This window comes from Cupressus sempervirens, chromosome 9 (assembly GCF_028749045.1).
Source record: "Cupressus sempervirens isolate cs-2001-9-10 chromosome 9, ASM2874904v1, whole genome shotgun sequence".
Taxonomy (NCBI): domain Eukaryota; kingdom Viridiplantae; phylum Streptophyta; class Pinopsida; order Cupressales; family Cupressaceae; genus Cupressus; species Cupressus sempervirens.
The window spans coordinates 109,208,614-109,224,646 of record NC_143126.1 but is presented as its reverse complement, the minus strand read 5'-3'; the positions used below and the strand labels follow the sequence as shown (position 1 = coordinate 109,224,646).

The 16,033-nt window shown below is 36.9% G+C and overlaps 1 protein-coding gene across 1 annotated transcript; it reads left to right on the top strand.

Annotated features, from left to right (window-relative positions):
• The first annotated feature begins 4,360 nt into the window (after positions 1 to 4,360).
• Positions 4,361 to 4,741, top strand: LOC149537793 (uncharacterized). Its single transcript, XM_089802384.1, has one exon. The coding sequence runs from the start codon at positions 4,361 to 4,363 to the stop codon at positions 4,739 to 4,741; it is 381 nt and encodes a 126-aa protein (XP_089658510.1).
• The last annotated feature ends 11,292 nt before the right edge of the window (positions 4,742 to 16,033 follow it).

Here is a 16,033-nt window from a genome sequence, read left to right as displayed (position 1 = left end):
TCTTCATGTGCCTAGCACTCCTTCATGTGCCTAGTAGATCCTTCATGTGCCTAGCAATCTAGTTTTCTTCATGTGCCTAGCAATCCAATTTTCTTCATGTGCCTAGCAATCTAGTTTCCTTCATGTGCCTACCAATCCAATTTTCTTCATGTGCCTAGCAATATAGTTTTCTTCATGTGCTGAGTTACTGCAGCAATTCCTTCATGTGTCGAGTTACTATAGCAATTCCTTCATGTGCCAAATTACCCACAGTATGTCGAGTGACTCTTCATGTGCTGAGTTACTCGGTGTATGCCAAGTGTTCTTTCATGTGCCAAGTTACACAGTGTCTACCAAGTGTTCCTTCATGTGCCAAGTTATCCAGTGTATGCCAAGTGCTAGTAATTGGACATGATTTAAGTGGGCTGACTTGCAATATTTATTTCATTCGCAACAAATATGTTAAGATCTTTTATTGGGATGTTTCCATACCATTGTTGGGTCGACCTTCCTTTTATGTAATGATTCTAGAATATTCTGTGAGCCATTTTGGCAAGTATAAATAGAATGTTTAGGCTTGGAGTTAGGCAAGTTTTTGGGAGAATAAGATTGAAGAGCAAAATTGAAGGTGCTAATTTTCTATTGGATCTTTGTATAGGAATGTATTGTAATTGGCCATTACCTAGGAGGTCTTCTCGCTGGGCATGTATGAAGATATTTTGATGAATCAATAGAAGTATTGTCTCTTCTTCCTCCTTTGATTTTTGTTCCTTGTGTTTTTTTTTGTTGTGTTAACTCTTGTAGGATGGTTTGGATAGCTAGGTGAGCCTTTGGCCCAAGTTATTAACACCTTTGCCTATGTCAATTAGACCCTTAAGAAATAGTAAAATATATGTGTACCTTATTTTTCAAATGAGCTAAAGGGAAAAAAATTAAAACTATCTGTGAATAAAAACTACATATAAAAACTCAAGAATAGATCTTGTCACAGGTGATTCATTGAGTCCATAGGTAAAAAATGGTATGAAGTTAGAGATCTACTCTTTCCTTGATTGCTCAATAAATTTGATAGTGGGACACTCATTCTAAAACATTACATGGTAGACTTCCAGATTTTTATCATAAATTGCCAAGAGCTTTCATGTGCAATATTCTTGAAACACAATTGTATGAAAGAGTGGGTGAGATCCTATGGGAACCCATTCCTACCATTTTTTGTTGAAAATAGAAGAGAAGTCCAAACATTGGAGTTCATATAAAGGTCCAGGAACTTCAAAAATCCTATGAATAACCCACAACAACTAGACACCATTACACATTTTATATTTCCTAGATTATCATCTTCTTCTAGATTGCTAGTGAGTTTGATTAACTCACACCCTTCCCTGATGATTATGAACATAAATTGCTTTAGTTCTAATATAATAATCTCTGACTTGTATTTCAACCAACTTCCACACTATGCTTTTTCTAAATTAAATTTAAGGAATGTGCAAAGTGATCCCTAAATTCCTAGAAGGTGAATATAGCTTGCATCTAAAAGAGAGAAACTCTCTTGATAGTCAACATTTATAGTTTTAAAAAGGCTTTCCTGGTATAGAGAATGAGGATTTTCATACCCTTTCTCAAACACAAGTCATAGTTCAGCCATGATAAATCTTGCATAATAAACTTTGTTTGACAAGACTTCTTCTATCAAAAGACTATGCCAATTCAAGTTTCTAGCAAGTTGTGTGTCCATTTTAGGGTCCTGTTGTGGTATTCACAACACACACCCCATTCCGAGTCTGGAATGGGGACCCCCTAACTTTTTTTTGACTCCTGACTCTCATTTTGAGAATCAGGAGAAGAAAATTACTTATTTAGTTAGATTATATGAGTAAAAAATAAATAAATAAATAAATTTAAAAAGCCAAAAAAAATATTTATAAAATCAGCGCGAGCACGCATATCGAGGCACATGCGCTTTGTAAGAGCAAGCAAGGGGAGGGGTTATAAAACCCTCTCCTTCCTACCACTCTTTTCATTTTTTCCACTATCTTGTTGGCTAAGGGAGGAAGGTGAGGAAAATTCTTCCCCTCCATTTCTCTCTCTCCATTTTTGCGCAGTGCGCGCCGCGACGCTCTTTTGGGTATGCCACGCATGCGTTGCGCTGTCGCGCCACCCTTTTGGGTGTGCCGTGTGCGCACACTGCGTTGCGCGCGCCTTTAAGGCCTTTCAGGTCTTTCAAGATGATCAACATATACTCGAGTTTATTATGTGCAGTCACCATTTCCAAGGACAAGAGATTGATGATACACCTGAAGACAAGCTTGAAGATGATGAGATTGAGGATGACAATGGAATCCTTAATTTGAAAACCAACAACATTACGAAAGGAATGGTTAAACTTGAACGCATCTTCGACCACAAAAAATCAACACTCAATAGAAGGGCAACTCAAGATAAAGGAATCGAAGAATGTGATTCATACAATTTAAGCACGAATGAAGAACCAAAAATGGTGCAAATAGGAAAAGCATGTAATCAAAAGGAAAGGGATGACATGCTCAAGTTGCTCACTGAGTATAAAGATGTGATTTCTTGGAGTTATGAAGAGTTAAAGACTTATGATCCTGATATTATCACACATGACATCCCGTTGAAACCAGATGCTAAACCTTTCCGCCAAAGACAACGACTAGTGAATTCGATAATCGAACCATTGATTATGAAAGAAGTTAAGAAATTACTGGATGCTAAGATCATATTTCCTATCTGTCATTCCACCTCGGTAGCAAATTTGGTCCCTGTACGGAAAAAGACTGGAGAAATTTGCCTTTGTGTTGACTTTCGTAACTTGAATTTGGCATCTCAGAAAGATAACTACCCTCTACCCTCCTTAGATGAAGTGTTGCAAATCTTTAATGGTTCAAAGATGATGTCATTTTTGGACAGTTACTTAGGATATAACCAAATCATGGTCGATGAAGAAGATAGGCTAAAGACTACTTTCACAACCAAGTGGGGAATGTTTGCCTACAGAAGGATGCCTTTCGGGTTGATTAATGCAGGAGCTACATTTCAATGAGCAATGGATGAAGCTTTTAAAGGATTGATAAATAAATGTATATTCATCTACATGGATGACTTGACTGTCTTTTCAAAAGATCGAAGTACTCATATTGCTGATCTAAGGCAGCTATTCAATAGATGTCGTAGGTACAACATATCACTCAATCCCAAGAAATGTTCGTTCGGTGTTACTAAAGGGAAGCTCTTGGGACATGTCATTTCTGAGGTTGGAATTTCAATTGATCTTGATAGAGTTGAATCAATTATGAAGTTAGTACCCCCTCACAGTCGGAAGGAGTTGAAATCTTTTTTTGGAAAGCTAAACTTTGTACACAAATTCATAAGTGGTTTTGCAGAAATAGTCCGCCCGCTCAATGATTTACTCAAAAAGGGGGCTAAAACAGAATGGGTACCAAAGATAAAGAAATCCTTCCAAGATATCAAGGTTTTCATTTCTACAGCCCCTATTTTGGTAAGCCCAGATTACAAATTACCTTTCAAGATCTATTCCTTTGCTTTCGAACATTCTTGTGCAAGGATCTTGATGCAAAAAAGAGAGAAGGAAGATGAGCGACCCATTGATTTCATGAGTTGTCCTCTAAAGAACACTGAGATAAAATATTCAAATCTTGATAAACAGTTCTTTGCATTAATCAAGGCAGTGAAGAAGTTTCGTCACTATATACTTAGAAGTAAGGTGTATGCAATTGTACCTGACCCAGCAGTAAAAATGCTTTTGATGCAGAATGAACTTGGCAAAAGAAGAGGAAAGTGGATGGCAATACTTCAAGAATTCGATCTAGAGATTCAACCTATCCAATTAGTTAGAGTTCAAGGATTATCCAAAATGATCACTGACAACCAAGAAGGAAATCAAAAGGAATTTAAATTTGATGATGAAACTGATGAAGAAGATCAAAAGAAGATGGTTGTGTCACAAGTTGATATCAATCAAGTTGTGGTGACAGATGTATGGTACTAGGATATTGTTTATTATCTCCTACAAGATCAATGCCCCAAATGGATGAACAGTTTGCAACATAGGGGACTTAAGATGAAATGCGAGTCTTACAAGTTACTTGATAACAAGTTGTATAAAAGGAACTACGAGGGGATTTATTTGAAATGCTTAGGACGTGAAGAAGCTAAGGATGTCCTGGAACAGTTTCATGACAAGTATGGTACAAGACATGGTTCAGCAGAAGCCACAGCACACATGATTTTAAGGTCTGGTTATTTTTGGTCATCAATATTCAAGGATATGTTTGAACATGTGCGTTCCTATCATACCTGCCAAACTAGTGCTAACAAAGAAAGGCACCTAGCAATGCCACTTCAATCGGTATATGAGGTGCGCCATTTCACAAAGTGGGGACTGGATCTCATTGGTCCAGTAAACCCACCGTCATCAACTGGACACGCATTCATCCTTACAGCTACTGATTACTGCACACATTGGACGGAGGCTGAGACTTTCAAAAATTGCACTCCTAATGTGGTGACAGACTTTTTGGAAGAGCACATTGTTACCAGATTTGGAATGCCATTCGCTCTTGTATGCGACAATGGATCTATATTGGCATCCGCATTTTTAACACAATGGGCATTTGAAAACAAAGTCATCATCAGATTCTCTTCAAATTATCATCCGCAAAGAAATAGGGTAGCGGAGTCTATGAACAAAAATTTGATCACTGTGATAAAATGACTGCTGAAGGAGAACCCTCGGGATTGGCATACACAATTGAAATATGCCTTGTCGATAGATCAGGTTAGAGTAAAAAAGGCCTTGGGTACTTCTCCCTATCTACTTGTTTACGAGCAAGAACTGCTATTCTCGCTTAATCTTAAGATTCCTATTTTAAAATTCATGAGTGAGTATGCAGATGACATTGACAGAGTACAAATCCAATTGATGAATCTTCTAGAAATGGAAGAGAAATGAACAACTGCATTGGAACACATGGCTAAACATCAAGCCATTTTCAAGAGATGGTTCGACAAGAGGGCCGCCACAAAATCTTTCAGGATTTCTTACCTAGTCCTACTTTGGGATAAGGCAAAAGAAAAGTTAGGAAGCCATACTAAGTTTCAATGCTTGTGGATAGGCCCATATCAGATTGCAAAAATTCTCGGAGAAAAAACATTTAGGCTAAGTTCCTTACAAGGGGATTTTTTACCTTTGCCTGTAAATGGGCAATTTCTGAAATATTATTTTGAAGCCTAAAAAAAAAGAAAAGAAAAAAAAAAAGTTAGATTTTATTTCTACATCTAGAATAGATTTTTCCTTTTTGCAAGTGTGTTTGATTTCAAGTCGTGTGTTTGCTTTCAGTCGTGTGTTTCCTTTCAGTTGTGTGTTTTGTTTTCAAAATTGAGTCCTAGGGGGTAAGGTGTACTTGAGATTTTTCTCAGGATTCTACTAACCACTCTTTGGTACCAATTTTAGGAAGGGGTATTTCTTCATCAAAATATTCAGACGATTGTGCATTGTGCACCAACCGAACATTGGACATTTCTTGTGGAAATAAAGGGTTTTTCAATCAATAAATCAGGACTCTAGACCAACAAGTTCTCAACACTTTGCAAAACTTAAAATTTGATCATTTTAGGTGTTGTTGGATTAAAGTCAAAGATGATGAGGGATGATTCAAGATCCAACTAGTTCAAATGGGAGGGGTCTCCTTGGGGATAGCTAAGACCATTGATTGGCGTGAGAGTTTCTAAAAAGTTCTAAAAGAGGAACGCAGGGGGTGTTCATAAGAGATCGAATCCGAGAAACGACACCGATGTTTTGACTACATAGTCTAAGTGTAGTCAGGATACAGAAAAAAAAAAATGGTGTTAACTATGAAGGATTCCAAAGATCTGAAAAGGCTCCAAGATATGTTCTCAAAATAGAATAGTTTATGTTCAAAGTATTGCTCTTTCAAAAGTGGCATTTCAAATGACATAGAACAATTCTTCAATAGGCCTAAAAATCAAAAGAACGTGACATCCCACCAAGAGCCCTCAAACTAATTCTCTCATCTGGTCGATCAATTGGTTGATAAAAGTCTTCGTGGAGATTCTGAATGAATGAGCTAGGAGGAGTGGAAGATCATTTTCGAGTTGTCAAAAAATTTCAATGGACTACATTCTAAGGCATCGAAAGGAACAAATTCATAATGCACACACTGAGCTTCAAAGCTTTGAGTCCTAGTATTTTGACTATGAAGTCATTTGAAATAAGCCTGAGATGTTCAAAGCTAGGTTGATGTCTGATACAGTCGGAAGGATGCTTGCTGATAAAGAAATGCTTAACACATTTCTTCCTTTTTGGGGGGCTATTTGTTGTAGTATTCACAACACATGCCCCATTACGAGTCCGGAATGGGGACCCCCTAACTTTTTTTTGACTCCTGACTCTCATTTCGAGAATCGGGAGAAGAAAATTAGTTTATTAGTTAGATTATTTGAGTCAAAAAATTTAAAAATCCAAAATTTAAAAAAAAATTTGAAAAAAATTAAAAAGCCAAAATTTAAATTTAAAAAAAAACAATCCCACACGAGTACGCATACTGAGGTGCGCGGGCTTTGTAAGAGCAAGCAAGGGGAAGGGTTATAAAACCCTCTCCTTCCTACCGCTCTTTTCATTTTTTCCACTATCTTATTTGGTTAAGGGAGGAAGGTGAGGAAAATTCTTCCCCCCCCTTTCTCTCTCTCCATTTTTGCGCTCGTGCCGCGACGCTCTTTGCGACAGGCCGCGCACGCATCTCGCCGCTGTGCTACCCTTTTGAGCACACCATACCACTGTGGTGCCCTTTTGGGCACACCGTGTGTGCACACCGTTAAGGCCGCACATGCGTCGTACCACCGCGGTGCCCTTTTGGGTGCATCGCGTGCACGCGTTGCGCTGCATGCGCCTTTAAGGCCACGCGCATGCCACGTCGCCACGGTGCTCTTTTGGGGGCACCGCGTGCGCGCTCTGTGCTACATGCACCTTTAAGGCCGCATGCACACCTTGCCGCTACGGTGCTCTCATGGGGGCACACGCCTTTAAAGGCCACAAGCGCGCGCGGCGCTACGCAAGCCTCCTAGCTGCGCGCGCGTGGCGCTCTGCCGCGATGTCCCTTTTGCACGGCATGCGTAGCCGCAGCCACCACCCTCACTTTTTAAAAAAATATTATTTTAAATCTTTTATTTTGTCAAATATATATATATATATATATATATATAATAAAAAAAAAATTATAAGTAAAATAAAATTGGTTTTTGAGTATCATTTTTTTAATGTGTTTTATGTATCCAATAATTAATTATTTTTCTTTTTGTGATGTGTAGGTAATACAATCAAATGGCATCCACATCTGGATCAATAGCAAAGCCAGTCATATACAAGTTTCAAGGCATAACCCCAAAGTCACGATTACACAATGAACACTCTAAGATCAAAGACACAGAACTTGGACACACGAACTTGGGAGAATTTTTGAGGGTTTGTAACAACCCAACTGAAAGATCTTCTTTGAGATCCGCCTTAATACGGCCTAGATTGGTAAATGCAACATCACATCTTGAGGCTATTCAATCAGCTGAATTGATCATGACCTTATCCCGACATTTTGTTCCCGAGGAAAGGGTGGTAAAGAGTGTCATTGGGGAAGTAGTCTTGGATCTATGACCTGATAATATCGAGATAATCTTTCACTTACCCAGAGCTGATCAGTTTATCAGGCTTTCATATGAAGCAGCTGAGAGGTGGCATAAGGATCATCACTAGGAGGCCATGGACTTTATATATTCCTAATACTTCATTGAGAAGCCATCTCGAGGAAAGACAATCAGCAAAGTAGATATGGCTCGAGGATATATGAGGGATGACATTGGATATTCAATCATTCTCCTGAGTAGAGTTATGGGACTGCCGGCAATAGGTCATCTCGCTCCATTCATGGTTAACTTCATTGAAACCATCAAACACCCAAAGATGCCACTAGATTGGGCTACCACACTTAGTGAGAACTTGTGTAATCAGTTGTGGATAGTAAAGGACAAGAAGAAGTTCTATATGACTTCTTATGTGATTTATCTACTTGCAGCAAGGGCCACTGACTATCTCAAGTTGTACAAAAAGGGCAGTATGTAGGACCCTAATGCATGGCCTTATGTAGTTTATCCTCAGCTAGTTAAGAAAAATCTCTCACCACAAATTAAAGAGTACCGGATTGTGAATGATGCCTTTATCTTTGCCATCATTCGATTAATCGAAGGTGACTATGGAAAGAGATTGTTTGATGAGGCCAAGGCACAAATCACAGCTCTCGGTGCATATTTTATTCAGTTCCAAACATTCACATACATTCGGGTTGGTGGTGCATATATCCATCCAAAGAAGCTCCCAAGGTACCCAAGTGATAAGTTGGTTCTGATGGAAATTTCTCGGCAGATTGAGTCAGCCTATGAGAGGATCAAGAAACAACGAAGGCCTTGTTGGGATTGGCCTTTTGTAATAGGGGCATACCAAGTAAAGAGAAAGCCAGATATCCAGACCTTTGAATAGGAATGGGAGAACTATCTGCTTGAGGAATATAACTCTCCCCAGCCGTTCTTTGATAGTGTTGGTAAAGTGGAAAATTTGACAGGAAAAGAATTCTACCACGAGGATGCTATTGAAGATCATTGGATGAATGCCACAAATGACTATGATGTCTGTATCAGGGACTATTGTAGAATGACTTTGTATTTAGCAAAGAAGGCTCTCCATTTGATCATCCTGAATGAGATAAGGATACAAGATTCTTAGGAGCTATTAGATCCCTTATTTAATATAGATAAAGTTGGCGAGAGGCCCATTCTGAATGCAAAAATTTATAGAGAGGAAGGGGATGATATTAATCATTGAGAAAAACATGTCATCAGAATGACAAAGAGTTGGATCAAGAAACCCTTTCTACTTGATCCAATTTTGGATACATGATATTCCATATACATGCTCGCCCAAAAAAGGTAAAGGGGAAGAAAGTCACAATTCCTATCTTTACGCTCCAGTTTCCTATCAAGCTAGAAATGGTCTACCAGTTTGATCATCCAATGAGATATTACCATCCACCAAAGAAGAATAAAGAAAAGAGGAAGAGAGCCTCTCCTCAGAGGATCCAAACAGAGCATGTTGAAGAAGAGGTCCCTTTGCAGCAACATGAATCTACTCCCCAGGACCCCCACGACTCTGGGATTTCTCATTTCCAAGTTGATTCTCCATTGCCTCCTATTTTGTCAAGCCAGCAAGGGGAGGGAGAGATTCTAGAGACATCCACTCCTCTGATGCATCAAGAACTTTCTTCTCCTATGGTTCCACAGAAGCAAAGGAGGGTCAAGCTTAGAATGAACAAGAGGCAGAGAGTTCATAAAAGATTGGTTCCTAATCCCTCTGTTCCTGAAACTATTCCCAAGGAATCAGATGAGGATGAAATAGAGTTAGATGGGGAGGAAGAACAAGTGCCTCTACAAGGGAGAACTCGACTTGCCAAAGCTACAGAATTGGAAAGAAAGAAGAATGTCACAAATATCCCACCGCCCACCCAAGCTGAAACAGTAGAGCTCTCTTCATCGAAAGATGAAGTACAACGATGGGTGATTGAGCAAGGAGAGCTAGGTGATAATATTCTCTCCATTCTAGATTTTGATTTCATGCCAATGGGTACAGAATTGGTTGGAGATAAGATTAGAGATACTCCTACAGGTGAATCGAAACAGCAAGATGGGATGCAGATGCCATCTGAGACACAAGGTCCTCATCCAATGCCCGCATCTTCACCTCAGTCTATGATGGTAGATAGGGTTTCAGTGACACCTCCACCTCTGAGTTTAGAAGAACATGTTCAAAAGGAATCATCATTACAAGGAGAACTAGAACCAAGCGTTACTTGTGAGCCATCAAAAGAGGCACAGGTAATGGAATGTATACAACAGCCTTCTCAGGAAGTTGAGGATCAAACTACGGGATCTATGGAAATTGAGACTACAGAAGAAGAACCCTCACAACATGAAACTCCAAGTAAAAATGACAAAGGAAAGGAGCTAGCTGAACACATCCCTTCATCATCTAGAGCTAAGGTTGGAGAAAGACATATCCTGAGATGGTTCCAAAAGGAAATAATGAGAAGTGCTAAGCATCAATTCCTTGCTTCAGAGGATGATATCTGTGACATTGCAAAGATTTTGAGCAAGCCTGACTCTCCATTATAGGATGCAACACCATTTTCATTCATTACCACTACTTAGAATCAGGACCTATTTGCACAAGTGGCTCATCCCCCGAAAGGTACAGATGAAGAACTTTTCAGCCTTCAATACTATGAGGTAAAGGATATCACATTAGGGAAACCTACATGAGATACTTCTCGAAAAATGATGACTATGGGAGTCGAAGAGGTTCTTAACCACATGGAACATGATGAGATTGAAATCAGAGCACTTCAAAGGCAAGTTGAGATATTGAAAGGATATCTAGCTGAAGTTATTGGTCCTCTTAACTCTGAATGCCCCAAGGAGACTTTGACTACCATTCTGAAAGAAGGAGAAGGTGTACGGCTCAATCCATTTTTGAGAGCTTGTCAGGATTGGTGAGACAACCTTGAGGATAGGGGTATCACTATAATTATAGGAAGTTTGAAATTATTGCATGCTACACAAGACAACATTGATAAGATCGTGGCAATTTTGAGGCAGGACTTCAGCATTATGGATGAGGTACAAGTTTGGGGCAAGGATTTGCAAATTCTGCAGGCCATAAAAGGACAAAGGTATCGCATTTTGATTGATGTATATACTAGTGAAGAACTAGACATGATAGATGATTGGATAGGAAATATTGTAGAGGGAAACAAAGTGATGAAAACATTGCATGATAAGATAAATAGGCTCAAGGACCAAGCTCGAGATCGAATTTTGGAAGCAGAAAAGCTATATAGTGATGCATGCTTAGATATTTTTGAAGATGAAGAATGGGAGAAGCTTTTACCAGTTGAGGTAGTTGTGGAAAACTTTAGAAAAACTTTAGAGGAAGCATCCAATGATGAAGATATCAGACAAGCCTTCAGGACAGAAGAAGCATTGTTAGAGTTGGATACTAAACTCGGGGATTTTGCAGAAAATCGGATTGAGGTGGACAACTACAGACAAAAATTCAAAGATAAGTATGAGTTTTTGGATCTTCCCAATGCCACTAAAATTACTAAGATTATAGAGAAATTTAAGAGAAAATATCCAAATATATCTTTAGGATGAAGATGAACAAAACCCAGATGCCAGAATTTCAATTTTGACACTTAGAAAGTTTTTGAGGTTTTTGACTCAGTCGAGCTCTGTAGCTTCGCAAGTCCATAGCTTCGTAGGTCCATAGGTCCGTAGCTCCATAGCTTCATAGGTCCGTAGCTCCACAGCTCCGCATTTTCATGAGGCTTCGCAATTTAGAAGTGCGCCGATAGTCAACTGCCAGTTCCAAAAATAGCACTTTCCATGCACTGGAAACACATTCTGATGGCAAGATAACTTTGACACACATCAAGTGAAGGGTCAGCTTCTATTTTTGGTGTCTCCATGCACTTCTACTTCAACTGATGGCTTCCTCCTATTTTCTCTCTCATGCTTTCATTGTTTTAACATGTAAAGGGCTCATGCATCCAATTAATGAATAAAATATGGATGGAGTCCCTCCAAGCACTAGTTAGATTACCAGTTTGTATATATTTAGTTTGTTTTAATGTTTTAAAGGCATTTTTTATTGCATTAAGATATCTCTCACTCTCAACACAAATTGAGGAGACGATTTCTTATAAATACCCCATTGTAAAATGTAAAAAAGGGCCGCCGTTATTATGCAATAAAGTTATGCTTTTGGTGCTCGCATTTGGAGTGTAGTTATTCTTGCTTGAATGTGTCATTGTTTTGTGGATTTTATTCATGAGATTGTGATTGAGCTAAAGGTTTATTGCATTGTTTTTGGTTGTGCGATCTTTTATCTCTAGTGTTTTCTACAGATATATGAATTTCATTGACGTAACAAGCTTGAGAAGAGATCACCCAATTGTGTCTACATAGCCTTTTGTCTCGCATCAATGCACTTTCCATGGCCTTGCGATTTGATGAAGAGTGAAACATCATTCAATTTGCTACAGATTCTCACCGACGATTGCATCAGTGGATTCTAGGAAGTGTTGCTCCTATTTTCATTGGTTTCCTACCGATTTCTTTGAAGGTTTAACTCGCAGCGTGTTGTGCTCTATAGCTTATGTCCATTTAGGAATTTCTATTTCAAGTTATTTGATTTCATGTTATTTTCTTTCAGTTTCATTATTTGCTTTGCTAACCCCCTTATTAGAATAGGACCTCATACTAGCTGCATTGTTAGAGTTGCATTCATTGAAAAAAATAGAAAATACCAAAACATTGTTCTTTTGGTGTGATATTTTGAGACAGTGAAGAGATTTTACTTGATTCCAAGGTAAAAGATTTTTGGAACCAGCAAAGGCCTCCTCGTGAACATTCACATTTATCTTCTACTAAGCAGATTTTCGTATGTCGCAAGACAAACACTGACCCTTGGAGTGGATCCTTAAAAAGATTTGCTTTTCAAGAGAGGAATTACACTATGGATTCCTTTCATTGACCTCGTGCAAAATGAATGCCCAACAGGTCCATTTTAGTTAGAATTCTCTTAAGAGGCTCATTGCATCCAACCAAAAATTTCCTTTCAGAATGTGACTGTGTGATATGAAACACTTTGGAACTATCCCAAATACGAAAATTAAAACTTACTAGGATGGTTGGACTAGGAAGCATGAAGGAGTAAAAAATCACCCATGATACCCTATGATCTTCAAAAACTTTAAATTTTATGAGACATACTTCCATTCTATGAAGAAGAGAAAAAACTTTATCACAACATATTTATCTTTGTATGCATGTTCACAATTCAATATATGCTGAAATAAGGTCTAGAACTCCTCTCAATAAACCATGATGAAAGCTTACACCTGATATGGCTATCTATCAAACTACATAATCTACTATATTACTAGAAGTCAACCCATTTTTTTCTTCACTGCATTAATGTTTATGGAACTAAGCACCACTATAGGCTTGTGCATCAAGAACAACACCATACATGAGAAATTGTTTGAAGAAATCTAAGATAAATCCTAAGAAAATGCAAGAAGACAGGTATATCAATGATAGAAGCTACAATATAGAACAAAGAAATAAGTAGAAAAATATAAACATGCTTCCATTCTTCCTTTGAAAATTAGGAACTTGGTAACAATATGTTTAATCAACATATAGTTTAACAATTATACCATGATAATTTGGAGAAAAGTTTATTTGAAAAAATTGAAAGTGTCTAAAGATAGGACTAAAGAAATGAAGCATTTCATTCTTTTTCTTTATCCACATGGTCTTTTGTCCTACAAAATTATTTTCAATCCTTGATGAAACATTCTACATATGATGAATGGAACTATCACATTAATAAAAACAAAGATGTCTGAAAAGATTAGTAACTGAAAAGAATAACAATAACTGAACTTACATTGAAAGTGCAATACTTAAAGTGCACTCACATTCCAAGCATGTTAAATGAAACCATAGCATATGTAAGGATCGCAACCATAACTATTTGAATAGGTATTATGCATATCATTCAATCTAGAAGGAAAAACCAAGAACCATAAGGGGCATTTACATATTTTCATCAATTTACAAAAGATACTTTTATATGGTTGGATACCAAATTATGATAAAGTGTACTCCTAAAATAATGTAAATGTTAAAAGCAGTTTAACCTAAATCATACGGTAGAATCCAACACACCAAGAATATGGTCTGCAGTGACAATAGGAATTCCCAAGCCTTTAGAAGGTTCTATAATTGCATTTAGTGAGAGTGTAGTGCATCTTGTAAGAGAATTCAACATAGAATAATTTAATCAAAATTCACTTCATGAATAGGATTACCTGTCCATGCTTATAGCCAGTAGAATTTCATTATATATAGTTATCAATTGCTAATCAATCAAAAGAATCACAAGCCACACTAGAATAAGAAAATATTTTGGAATTTCAAAATACCCTATAAGATAAAGATCAAAACCAATTAAATTTTGTACCATTGTGACAAGGGGTTTTAGATGCACATTGAGCTAAAATAGAAATGCCAAAATATTTCATTTATATGGAAATGGTGAAATGTTGAAAGTTGACATGAAAGGATAAAAACTTGAGAGCAATTCAATTATAGAGGCAAGAAGCATTACAAGCTTGATACTATATTTTATTGTCCTTTAAAATGTCTTAGATAACTAGATTAAAAAAGGAGAAATTTCTATATGGCTCTCATGAACCCTTCCAACTTTACATCACATAGACTACAATTTAGGCTAAGTAGATTCAATGGCATTTCTCTAATGTTTAAGCTTTGAATGCATATTAATGTTTCCTATCCATTATCAATTTCATTGAATAGGGTGTAGGAGTAGATACATGACCCCTCAACACCCCAAGGAACCCTACAAGATAAGGGAATAAACAAAACATCAGCTTTGAACATTAAAAAATGATTTTTTTCCTAAATGCTATTACACTAGACCTATAACATAATGATCATTGTGTAGGTTAATTTTCTCAATGGAATTTTCCAACTTGTAGTCCCTTAATGTATTTTATCTATCTAATAACAATAATTTTGTATATGGGTCAAAATACTACAAAAAAAATTTAAAATTTGCAAGATAGAATTAATACAAGAACTTTTAAAGCGCAATTGATCAAATAGACATTTTGTACATGCAAGGATATGTGACAAGCATTGATCCGTCAAATTATATAAATTTCCATCCAAAATAATGCTAGAATTTGTAAAATCTATACAAGGCAACATAAAGGACCAAATTGGATACTTACATGCATCTTACCTTTTTGTGGAATCCCAAAATCAACACTACCTACTCTTTACAATATTCCACCTCTTCATAATATCTCTCATGCATCACTTTCAACCACTCTTCATATTATTTATCCAATTGATTACTTGATAGTTTCTTACCATCTCTCTCTATATCAACATGCACTGAAAGTAGACCACATCAAACATAATAATGTTCATTTTAACAAAGTTTTTTTTGAAACTTCTAAGATAGAAAAATTTATATCTATTTATAATTAATATATCCATTCTTACTGATTTTATGTACAAACAATTGCTCTATACAAAATTTCCTCACTACTATAATACATGAATTTCCATAGCAATAAAACAAAATGAGAGAGCCCAATTTTTTTTTTAGCTCAACTCTTCTATAAATACTTCTCCATCACAACTCCCTCCAATGCATTCCAGTTACATAGGAGAAGAAAGATAGTTGTCTTTGTCTTAAAGAAAGAAAAATAATATAGTTGTCAAGTTGTTTGGACCAACACATGCTTCATGCAGTAGAAGGGTGTTGGCATGCCTCAAAGAGAAAAATATTAAGTTTGAAATTGAGCTATTTATTTATTGAAAAGGGGATGTTGATACTATTTAAACTGTTTATTTATCTAATGTGTTTGTTGATGTTGATATTATTTAAGCTATACCTAGATATTAAAACTTTGAAACAATGATTGTGAGAACAATATATAGGAATTATTTATCATTCATCAATAAATCCTATATGTAGGAATACTTTGGGTTAAATATTTAAGCCTTGACAAAAGTGGATAGGGGTAGTTCCTGCTAGACTATGAAATAAAGGTCAAAATTATAGGTTTTAGGGAAACAACATATTTTATGAGGACAGAAAATAATAATATTTTTTTTAGGCTTGACAAAAAAGTTCCATATCTAACCAATAACTTTATTTTAGTAAGCACCTAGAAAGAACTAGGAAGTAAGGAAGTAAACCTTGTTATTACATCAACGATGCAAAATTTTGATAATATAGAATATGTCCTATTTTGGTCAAACTATTAGGGAGGATACACAACAA

Bases quoted from the DNA above. Each gene is read 5' to 3' on its own strand.
- LOC149537793 (XM_089802384.1), top strand. From the start codon at position 4,361: ATGCCACTTCAATCGGTATATGAGGTGCGCCATTTCACAAAGTGGGGA.